The sequence below is a fragment of the Salmo salar genome, chromosome ssa29 (assembly GCF_905237065.1).
Source record: "Salmo salar chromosome ssa29, Ssal_v3.1, whole genome shotgun sequence".
Taxonomy (NCBI): domain Eukaryota; kingdom Metazoa; phylum Chordata; class Actinopteri; order Salmoniformes; family Salmonidae; genus Salmo; species Salmo salar.
In genome coordinates this window covers 9,546,023-9,557,915 of record NC_059470.1, presented here as the reverse complement: position 1 = coordinate 9,557,915, position 11,893 = coordinate 9,546,023, and the positions used below count along the sequence as shown (strand labels likewise).

Below are 11,893 nucleotides of genomic sequence, written 5' to 3'. Positions count from 1 at the left end.
GATGTTTCTACAACTTTATTGGAGTCCACCTGTAGTAAACTCAATTGACTGGACATGATTTGGAAAGGCATGCACACCTGTCTATAAGGTCCCACAAATGACAGTGCATGTCAGAGCAAAAACCAAGCCATGAGGTCAAAGGAATAGTCCGTAGGGCTCCAAGACAGTATTGTGTCGATTGGGACAGCTCTGGGGAAGGGTACCAGAACATTTCTGCAGCATTGATGATTCCCAAGAACACAGTGGCCTCCATTCTTAAATGGAACAAGTTTGGAATGAACAAGACTCTTCCTAGAGCTGGCCGCCCAGCCAAACTGAGCAATCAGGGGAGAAGGGCCTTGGTCAGGGAGGTGACCAAGAACCCGATGGTCACTCTGACAGAGCTCCTCTGTGGAGATGGGAGAACCTTCCAGAAGGACAACCAGCGCTGCAGCACTCCACCAATCAGGCTTTTATCGTGGACTGGCCAGATGGAAGCCACTCCCTCAGTAAAAGGCACATGACAGCCCGCTTGGAGTTTGACAAAGGCACCTAAAGACACTCAGACCATGAGAAACAATATTCTCTGGTCTGATGAAACCAAGATCGAACTCTTTGGCCTGAATGCCAAGCGTCACATATAGAGAACCTGGCACCATCCCTAGGGTGAAGCATGGTGGTGGCAGTATCATGCTGTGGGGATGTTTTTCAGCTGCTGGGACTGGGAGACTAGTCAGAAACGAGGCAAAGTACAGACAGATCCTTGATGAAAACCTGCTTCAGAGTGCTCAGGACCTCAGACTGAGGTGAAGGTTCACCTTCCAACAGGACAACGACACTAAGCACAGCCAAGACAACACAGTAGTTGCTTTGGAACAAGTCCCTGAATGCCATTGAGTGGCCCAGCCAGAGACCGGACTTGAACCCGATCTAACATCTCTGGAGAGACCTGAAAATAGCTGTGCTGCAACGCTCCCCATCCAACCTGACAGAGCTTGAGAAGACTCTGCTGTAATCGCTGCCAAAGGTGCTTCAACAAAAGTACTGAGTAAAGGGTCTGAATACTTATGTAAATATGAGTTTATTTTTTATAAATGAGCAAAAATGTAAATTTTGCTTTGTCATTATGGGGTATTGTGTGTAGATTGATGGGGGGGAAAAAAAATCAATTTTCGAATAAGGCTGTAACGTATCAAAATGTGGAAAACGTGAAGGGATCTGAATACATTCGGAAGGCACTGTAGATATACTCTAGAAAATGCTAACCTGTTACTGTAATGGTGAAAGGTTAGCATGTTTTGGGGGCATGATCTTTCTGCATCTACCTTTCTCACTCATGATTATCCGTAATCATGGTAACATCTACAATGTATAAGTATTCAGAATATGGGACCAAATACTAAACTTGACAATTTACCACACTAAGTGAATTTGTCAATACTTATGACACCTTCAAAATGGAGGGACTAGATACATAGTGCATTAATTTCTAAACGGTAAAACAGGTATGAAAACACCCTCAATGTGACATTCTGTACTGTAGTATCGTAAAACGGTTGATCTCAGGTCCAAAATGCTGGAGTATGGAGCCAAATAAATTATATATATTTCTACAATACCTCCAGAATTTAAAATGTAAACATTTGCGAAATCGTATACATTTGTGAATGTTTAGATTGAGCTCTTCCAGCAGTTCTTATGTGGTTTGCAGGCTGTAAATGACAGAAGGAAGGAAGGTGTTCCTGTTGTATGAACAGACTTTAAATGCATTAATCAAAGGATAAATGCACAAATCAATTATCACTTTCAGGCATCCATACCAATAAAGTGCAATTCTTCCTCAAGTCCCAGTCCTCCAGAATACTGTGACTTGTCAAGAGTTCTTACAGACAGATACTGCCATGGTAACAGCAAGCTAACTTGTGCCAAGTGTGCTCTTATCTCAAAAGGAAGCCTGTGATGTACACCACAAATGCTGTTGAAGTTAGATATAACTGAAATGAAAAAGCAATGTCGACTTTCGTTGTTTTATTTGCAAACAAACCAACATCGTAAAACACACATATAGCAAAGAACATGGTAAAAAAAAAATACATTCACGTTCATTTGTAGGAAATTATATGCAGAAACAGAATAGCTACATCCAAAATGTGAGGTGGCACAAAGTACGTGAGAATGGCTGTTTTTTTACTGCGTTCCAGAGCAATAATCATGCTTATTTCGATGTAATAAAATTATATATATATTCTGCATACCTCTTGAGCGGTCTGTATCCTCCTGGTTCATTTTTAAAGAAACTGTATGCAGATTTGCTTCTGCTCAAATCTGAATAAAAGATTGAAAGGAATGCAAGTCTCATTCAGTACACTAAGTTATTGCTTGCTTTTCTAAAGTTAGCCAGCAGGTGTACCAGCTAAGATAGTTAGACGAGCTAGCTACTCGAACTTGCCTGATGGCTTTTTGGTGGCTAGTTATGAGGTTGGGAACCTATCTGGGCTAGCTAAAGTCAACTTCATGACATTTCTAGGTCTAGCAGTATTACAGAGAAACAACTAAACAGGACAAATCTGAGGGGGCACATGCCCCTGTGGGCATAACGCTTCTGATTAGCTACTCCACCTACAGTACAGGCCACGCTTCAACATTTCAAACCCTCGGCAAGTGAGGAAAAACTAAGGCAACCAAAACTGTTCCCTTGGACTGGAACAGGCCCAGACTGTGTACACCTCAAACTCATTGGAAATGTACGATTGTAATGTTGAGCTTATGGTGTGCTTCCTCTACCAATAATATGCAGTGATAGCATAATTGTTTGTCCCAAATGGCACTCTATTCCCTACATATTGCACTACCTTTGGAGATAGGGTGCCATTTGGGATAATTTGCTATTGACTATAATGGAGTGTCATTCAGCTCGACCGTCCCCAGCCTCTGGAACGCCCTCCCGGACCACCTGAAGGCACCACAGACTCTGGGTTCCTTTAAAACGGGCCTAAAGACCTTTCTCTTTAGGAAGGCTTTCTGTTGACAGCTGTGCTCCTTGTACCTTGTAGTGTCAGCTTGGATCTTTGTCTCAGTGACCCTGTCTAGTTGCGTTAAAATATGTATTTAGATTTTTTTTTATCTTATGCACTTTGAGATTATTCTTTATAATGAAAAGCGCTTTACAAATGTACTTAATTGACATGTAAATACAAAATGTACAATAAAAAGGAGGTTAAACAAAGCTTAGTGCCCTGTGAAATAAATAAAAAAAAATGTCAAAATAGCATAGTAGTTATTTGGGGAGATCAAGCTTACCAACACACATTTTCAGAACATCCACCCACAGGACCAAACTTTGAAAGCTGCGATCTTTGCTCTTTGGAACCAAAAAAAGACGTGTGGATCACTCTATAGTTTTCCCATCTCGAGAGTGATCGCAATCAACAGCAACTAAACAAGAGTCATTCAAATTGAGACAAAATAATGAACGCACAGGGCAGAGTGTGTAACGCAAAATAAAATGAGCACATTGTGACACATTCACAACTGGCCTGAGACGACCAGAAAGATGGAAGGATTGGCTAGTCCCTCCTAACTCCTCTACAGTACCTCTCCATTCAGTCTGTGTCAATGGAGGAGACACTGACTGATCTCTGGTGTGGTCACTTAGGTGAACGGGCACTAAATGTACCAGCAAGCTCTGCAAAGAGGGAAGAAGTGGCCATACACAGACGCCTGTGAGGACATGCAAAGCAACTGAATGGGACATGTAAAATGAATAAGAGTAATCAGTACAATTTGTTTTTAATGCAGGAGAGTTCAACAGCAAGTAAGTCTATCAAAGAATGCCATCATCTTTTCAAAATGTGTGGATATTTTAAACAAAACAACAAAAGTCCACTTATCAAACCTGAAGCCATCCATACACTAGGGCTCGCCAACCCTTTTCCTGGAGAGTTACTGTCCTGTAGGTTTGTCTCCAACTCTAATCCATCACACCTGATTCTAATAATTACCTGGTTGATAAGCCCGAATCAGGTTAGTTCTAACTGGGGCTGGAGCGAAAACCTACAGGAGGTTAGCTCTTCGGGACCAGGCTTGACGAGCCCTGCTATACATGCGAGATACTGAATAAGGTGACTATGGGAGACCACCAAGTCTTTACATATAACACAGATATTCTATTGTGATTGCCCCATGGCCACTGATACACGTCACATTTACTTCCTAATTCTCAAAAAAGGAACTCTCTTCTCATTATACTTGTGAGAAGGTGCTGTTTTTTTTCTCTTCAAATAACACACTTGAGGTGCATTTTAGAACCAAAATGGATTTTAAAAATTGGTGAAATGTACTGCATTGGTTGAGTAACTATGGTGGAAACAGACAGACATTGAAATAGGACATAAGTGTAAAAATGGCTACTAGTCAGCGAGCATCTCTTCAGCCTCTGCATTGAAAGGTTACATATCACCTCCAAGCTAATAGGGCATAGTGCAATTACAGGGGGGATAACAGATAAAAAGTGATCAGGGAAGCACGGAACGCAAGAGGTTAGAATGAGATGGGTAGAGGGTAGAATTCGAATGTATGAAAAGATTGAGATGGGGGGGAACATTGGTGCTGAGAGAAAGTCCCCCAGACATCGGCGTGGTGGCCCATGGTCAGAGTCACTGTTGAGGTCAACATCAACTGTTGTGATGATGCCAGTCTGTCAGGGGGCTCAAACGTGTCCCTGTCCAAGTCCTGCATCCATCGATCCAGGAGGAAGAAGATGGAATGTCACGAAGCTAAATTACTCTTCCCCTCAGCTCGCAGTGCCCGTCAGACACTGTCGGAGTATACTAAGTCTCTTACACAGACTCAATCCCAGTACTGTCAAAATCTCCCTTTGGCTGCCATGAGGTGTGGGTGTGTGTCTGTGTGTGTGTGTCAGTTGTCTCTTTCACAGAGTCTTCTGATGCCCGTTGGCCACGATCTTCCCAGACTCAGGGTCTGTGGGGCTGTTTGACAGTTGTAATTTATCCAGACCTGGCCAGGAGGAGATAAGGGGCAGAAATGTCATTAAAAAGACACACACAGACAAGGAATATATATATATTTTTTGAAAAACACTGAATCCATCGTTTGACATTTTCTACATCAGACATCCTGGGCCTGTCACAACAAGCTTTAGAGACTTTCCCCGTTTGCCTCATCATCTTCACATCAGTCCAAAGGCACAGTGGATTTTGATATCTATCTATCTGGCTGCAGCCACAGAAGTCATATTGCTGCCTAGGTTGCAGAGAATGCAGACCCAGGCAGCCTTGGAACAGGTTATGAGTTGTGACAGAAGTCGCCATCTCTCTATGAAATATGTCATTTGGATTGATTATTACTGAAATGACCAAAAACCAAAAGGTTAAACATCTCGTCAGTGCAAATAACTATAGTAAAAATGATAGAACATGCAATCATACAGCATTCATTTGGTTCAGACAATCTGAGCACAAAGCGTATAATAATAATACAACTTTATTCATTTCGCACAATTCATACAGAGGCAGCAACTCAATGTGCTGTAACATATAAAATAATACAAAATAGAGAAAGAAATATGACAAACCAGTAAAGCAGCATAGAATGCAAAACACAAGTACAAACAGGATAGGACATTAGAATATTAAAATAAGACAAAACTAAACAAAATCTAAAATATCCAGACTAATTAAAAGCCAAGCTAAAAAGGTAAGTCTTCAGCCCGGTACAGATACAGCTCCTGAGACACGATGGTGTTACTTAGCTTTACAACAACGTTCGCTTGACCTGAACGGTCTAGTTTTAGAACGTCTCATGACGGCCGCTGAAGTTTCCAAGATTAAACATGTCAAATCTTAGCAAAAGGCGCGAGACGATACTTGTCAGTTTAGTCAATCAAAGAAAAGTGCTAAGACGCTCTGTGTTTAGCCAAGCAGACAGCAAGCTAGCTACTTGCTGTAGTTAATAGCTAGCTTAAATTGTGTGCCCCGTTTCTGGCGCATGTATTCTATGATACTTGTCTGCTGAAACACTTTGCTACAAAACAACTTTGTTTCAAAAGTTTGATCAGGTACAGGTACAGAGGCATCGTTACCGTAGAAACAGTCTCAGCCGACCATATTTATTTTTGTATCTTTAGAAAGCTTATAAAAAATTATACAACTGTCTAGTTTTATCTCATCTCTGCTTATGACGGCTGTTGTATCTGTACCAGGCCTTAACCTTCTAAGCCCTGTCTGAGCCGGGGGAGGGTTCTAAGCGAACATATGGAATTGTTTTAAAAATGGTCATACCAGGGATTATTTAGCCTTTTGATTTTGACATTTAAAACCCCTGAAGATATCAACAAATATATATTGGATGAAACATAGAATTTGGAGTTAGTGCTATTAGCCAATAGAAACGCACTGAATAACAGAGTCACTACTTGGAACAGACAGTCCAAATGAAAGTCCCCCAAAAAATCTAAAGGAAGTTTGTTCTGAAGTGTCTGTCCTATCTCAGAGATATAAGAGCAGGATTTTTTTTCTTCATGTATTTATCCCCTTATTTTAGGCATTAAACTATCTCCATATATACTTCCATAATTAAAAAAAATAAAAAACTGGTACCGGGGACCTTCAGATGAGTCCAGGTCCGGCCGGCCTGCCAGGCAGACCTAGACATTTTCATAATTTTTGTGAGATTCTCAGCTTTACACCGAGGGGTCATATTAGTGTGTAGCCCAAACCGTTCGGACACCACAGACCTTGTCAGAAGAGGCTGTACCGACTTCAGACGAGTCTTGTGAGGCTTTTTGGCACCCTAGCGCAAAATGGAGAACACCACTGTGTTCGTGAGAGTCATCTTTCAATAGAGTTTGTACGCCAAACTGGTTGAACGCTACATACGATTTTGTGAGAAAACCCATTTTCGGGATGTCTCATGGTCTGACAAACACCGCTCTAGCTCTGCCACCTTTCACTGCAGGAGGTATCGGCGGATGCAGTTGATTGAGACACAGCAAACGCAGAAAAACATCTCTCCAGCTTAGACGGATTTTGATGGAGATTATTTTGTTATGTTAATTATATTTCCTCGGGGTGCGACCACTGTAGGCTAAGGGTTAAGAACGAGACACACCATGAGTCGAGTTCGCTGTCCCCTCTGGACTCTTAAGCCAAATCACCAGATCCTCAGGCTTGCCCTCCTTCAAACGTACCAAATTGTTGGACATTAATGTATTAAGGCTCTCAAAAACAACTAACCTATCAGTTGATAGCATTAGGGCCATCTGGTGCTGCACATATGTATAGCTGGGTGTCATTTGCATAGCTATGAAGGGGTAACATGTATAATGAGAACAAAAGGGGACCAAGAATAGATCCCTGGAGGGACTCCACAGGTGATATCTGCTCTCCCTGATTCATTCTTCACCAGGCAGATCAGAATGAAAAACGGTTTAGCACAGTATCAGAAAGACCAAAACATTTCGCCAGACTACCAGTTCTACCAATATCTTATGGTCAAAAGGTATCAAAATGGCACTTAAATCTAAGACGCTGTACAGGTGGAGGATTTCAAACGCTCTTTCATTTATCATGGAAAACTAGCTCAACGGTGGGAGGCCGAGTTAGGGGACAATCTGGTTCAGTATTGCACAGGGACTGCACTGCCATAGCTTATGTTAGCCATTTTTACAAGGAAATATAACGCAAACTCCTCACATTTAGACGATGAAGCCTGGCTGAGCCAGTCTGCCGCCGGGGCTGGATAAAGTAAGCGAATAACTGAAAACAGTATCCTTGGATTTTTCTAGTTGTCTGTAATAACCTTTGAGAAATGGGCTTGCCTTTCTTTTCATACAACTTTATTATAGATAGCAATATGTTCTTAAATAACATATAAATGAACCTGTAAGCAATCAATTGTTGAAAACAGTATCCTCGGATTGTTCTCATTGCCTGTAATAATCTTTGACAAGGCTCAATTATTGTATATAGCAATGCATTCTTTAAGAAAACCGGTAACTCAATGAACCAGTCATTTTGTAATTTCTGCTTTGTTTGACATGAATATGAGTATATGAATATAAAGATGTTACCTAATGCTTTCAAGAGTTCCTCTCGGATCGCTGAGGTGAACTTCCGGACTAGGCAGAGGGTAGTTACCACGGCAAACAGCAGGTTGTACGATAGGACGATATAGAAGTTTCCCAGCCAATTGAATCTCCCAAAGTCTCCGAGAAGATCAAACCTGGTGATACCTGTGAAGAGTGTTAAGATGTTAAATAAAAGACCACCAGATTCAATGTTCCGCCATTTGAGTGGATGGACTTAATAACACAAAACAATCAACTATATCATGATGATTTTCAGATACTGGAACATAGGGGTTTCTCATGAAACATAACATTATTTGCACACTGATAATTCTACATCATTAGCTAGGTTTCCATCTAAAATTGCCGACATATTTCATGTGAATATTCTAAAACCGGCACACAAAAAACTATGTGCTCATTTTCCCACCAGAGATGTTTCCATCAAACTGACTTGTTGTGGATAAAAGACTACACGCATAATGACGTAGCGCTCCTAAAAAGAATTGTTGCGATTCAATTCCAATGTACCGAATAACAAATACAAAGTTGTTATTCTGTACATTGGTTTCCATCTCATTTTTCATCTCTACCGACGGTTTCGTCAAACACTAAATAGCGAACTTAACCAATCTGGTTTTGGCGCATGCTCTCTAGACACGAGTACACTGATAAGATTATATGAGATATGCATAAGAGAAATATCATTTTATTTGATAATTGGAAGCCAAGCACTGATCATCATGTCACCAGAATTCAAATAATAGCCGTAGCGTCATATTTAGCCTATTGGAAATGTCCATGGTCACCGTGCACTTAACCATCATATGAAGTGCATCATAACTTGTTTCATCTGCCTATAAACTTGTCCTGCTTTTCCACATCGTGGTTGTAGGCCTATACGCAACGATGGTTATTATATCAATATTTGCACATAAAAAGGTGTTTCAACTGCCATTTCTTGCATAATACATTTGACAGACACAAAAAGATGTCCTGTTTCCATCAGCCTTTGAAACCTGATTACTGACACCAGCTCTTACCCCTGGTTGAGTTATCTGTCTAACTAATGTGGAATGTAGGCCTATCAATATTCTAGGATTCCCATTGAGATGTAATGATGAGCAGCATTACATGATTGGACTTTATTGATGGACTTTCCAGTACGGAAAAGAAATGTATGAAATGTATGCATTCACTACTGTAAGTCGCTCTGGATAAGAGCGTCTGCTAAATGACTAAAATGTCAAATGTAAAAAAAAAAAAGACTAAAAACCAAGAGGAATCGATACACACACAGGGCAAACATCTGGAGAGAAAAAGATAGCTTGATTCTTTCCCAGAGACAGGCACTAAATATACATGTTCTTATTTCCAAACACCTGTGGCAAGACGAGCACTGTGTTTATAAGCACAAACCCTTCCCTTTCCATGACTGCATGGGGTTTCGGCGAATTAACTATTTAAGAATGCCTGTTCTTTCGGCTGTTGAGGCACTTTGGAAAGTGTCTCTCTTCAATAGGCCAACTCTTTCAACAGGCAAGAAAGGCCAAATTGAAAGAAGGGCTTATACCTCAAAACCATTTGATGTACACTGCATATTAAGATACTCAGGCTATGGCGGATCCAGGATAGACAAACCCCTTTATGTAACGGATTTAGCAGCCAATGCCACTCTTCCTGAGAAAAGGTAATTTTCATTGTCTGAAGGATTACATATTATTCCTTTCATAGGAAACGGTTTTGTTAGTGGGACCTTAGACAATTTGTTAGCGTGTAAAAACCGATTGGGGGAAGAAAAAAAACGGAAGAAATGAGCAACACCCCAGGCATCATGGTTATCAATGAGACCACCGTCACCTGCACACATACACCTGAGTCAACTGCTCTGAAGTACACATATCTAATTCAAACAGTAAACAAGCAGAATCTTGTACGTTTCCGCTGTAGCCAAGACAGCTTGTGCAACTCATGGCGGGCGGGTCTGACCCCCTGCCGAGAGGGAATCCTCCATTCAGGCCACTCAGAGACATTCACGCCATGTCTTGTCTGAGTCAGTGGAGGCTGCTGAGGGGAGGATGGCTAATAATAATAATGGCTGGAATGGAGTAGATGGAATGGTATGAACCACATGGAAACCACGACTTTGATGTGTTTGATACCACTCCATTCCAGGCATTAATATGAGCTGTCCTCCCCTCAGCAGCCTCCACTGGTCTCAGTGTATGCTTAGTATGAATCATAAACAGAACAAACACCTGAACTTCATCAGAACTTCACAAAAACGACTTGTACAGACTTCACAATGATATCATTGCTGGCAAAATTGCTCATCCCTGAGATAATAGGGCTAGGTAGCCACTTCCTCCTGTCCTCTATGTAGCTATGCACACCTCTGTGGTTATTCTGATGAGGAACTAATGCGTGAGACGTGCTGCAGACAGTGCTAGTGCATTGTGAGGTTGATTCTCTCCTCCATCTATCCATCTCTCCAGCACTGACAGAGAGAGGAGCGTTTGTTTATTTATCCCCCCCATATAGCACATTGTATTGGTTGGAAGGATTTTATATAATCATTTCAATTGAAAAACTTGTTTTGTGTATCAGTTCATAAACCAGGTGCTATTTTTCAACTTGTATGGCACAGCTGTCAATTTTTTGGTCCTTAAATAAAACTGGTATACTTTTTTTATTTATCCCAATTTTCTATAACAAATTTAGGTTTTTAATGCAAGGCCGACAAACAAATTCCTTACCTTCTCCCCCTTGTCTCTTCCATTTTTGCAGTAATGATGCAATTAGTTGGTTGTAATTTTGAATAGAGCAGACATTTCCATGTATTCTTGTTAGCTGCATGTGTGACATAACTCCACCAGTCCGATTTATGATATATACTGCTCAAAAAAATAAAGGGAACACTTAAACAACACATCCTAGATCTGAATGAAATAAATAATCTTATTAAATACTTTTTTCTTTACATAGTTGAATGTGCTGACAACAAAAATCACTCAAAAATAATCAATGGAAATACAATTTATCAACCCATGGAGGTCTGGATTTGGAGTCACACTCAAAATTAAAGTGGAAAACCACACTACAGGCTGATCCAACTTTGATGTAATGTCCTTAAAACAAGTCAAAATTAGGCTCAGTAGTGTGTGTGGCCTCCACGTGCCTGTATGACCTCCCTACAACGCCTGGGCATGCTCCTGATGAGGTGGCGGATGGTCTCCTGAGGGATCTCCTCCCAGACCTAGACTAAAGCATCCGCCAACTCCTGGACAGTCTGTGGTGCAACGTGGCGTTGGTGGATGGAGCGAGACATGATGTCCCAGATGTGCTAAATTGGATTCAGGTCTGGGGAATGGGCGGGCCAGTCCATAGCATCAATGCCTTCCTCTTGCAGGAACTGCTGACACACTCCAGCCACATGAGGTCTAGCATTGTCTTGCATTAGGAGGAACCCAGGGCCAACCGCACAAGCATATGGTCTCACAAGGGGTCTGAGGATCTCATCTCGGTACCTAATGGCAGTCAGGCTACCTCTGGCGAGCACATGGAGGGCTGTGCGGCCCCCCAAAGAAATGCCACCCCACACCATGACTGACCCACCGCCAAACCGGTCATGCTGGAGGATGTTACAGGCAGCAGAACGTTCTCCACGGCGTCTCCAGACTCTGTCACGTCTGTCACGTGCTCAGTGTGAACCTGCTTTCATCTGTGAAGAGCACAGGGCGCCAGTGGCGAATTTGCCAATCTTGGTGTTCTCTGGCAAATGCCAAACGTCCTGCACGGTGTTGGGCTGTAAGCACAACCCCCACCTGT

General features: G+C 41.7%; 1 protein-coding gene across 2 annotated transcripts in view; it reads right to left on the bottom strand.

Annotated features, from left to right (window-relative positions):
- Positions 1-1,992: 1,992 nt before the first annotated feature.
- lmbr1 (limb development membrane protein 1) overlaps positions 1,993-11,893 on the bottom strand; it is a 69,296-nt gene continuing 59,395 nt past the window's right edge. For both annotated transcript variants that reach the window (XM_014180667.2, XM_014180666.2), the window contains 2 exons: positions 8,069-8,230; positions 1,993-4,995 (listed from right to left, as the gene is read on the bottom strand). In XM_014180667.2, coding sequence (XP_014036142.1) covers positions 4,910-4,995; positions 8,069-8,230 — 248 coding nt within the window. In that variant the 3' untranslated portion in view covers positions 1,993-4,909. The remainder of the gene's footprint in view (positions 4,996-8,068; positions 8,231-11,893) is intronic.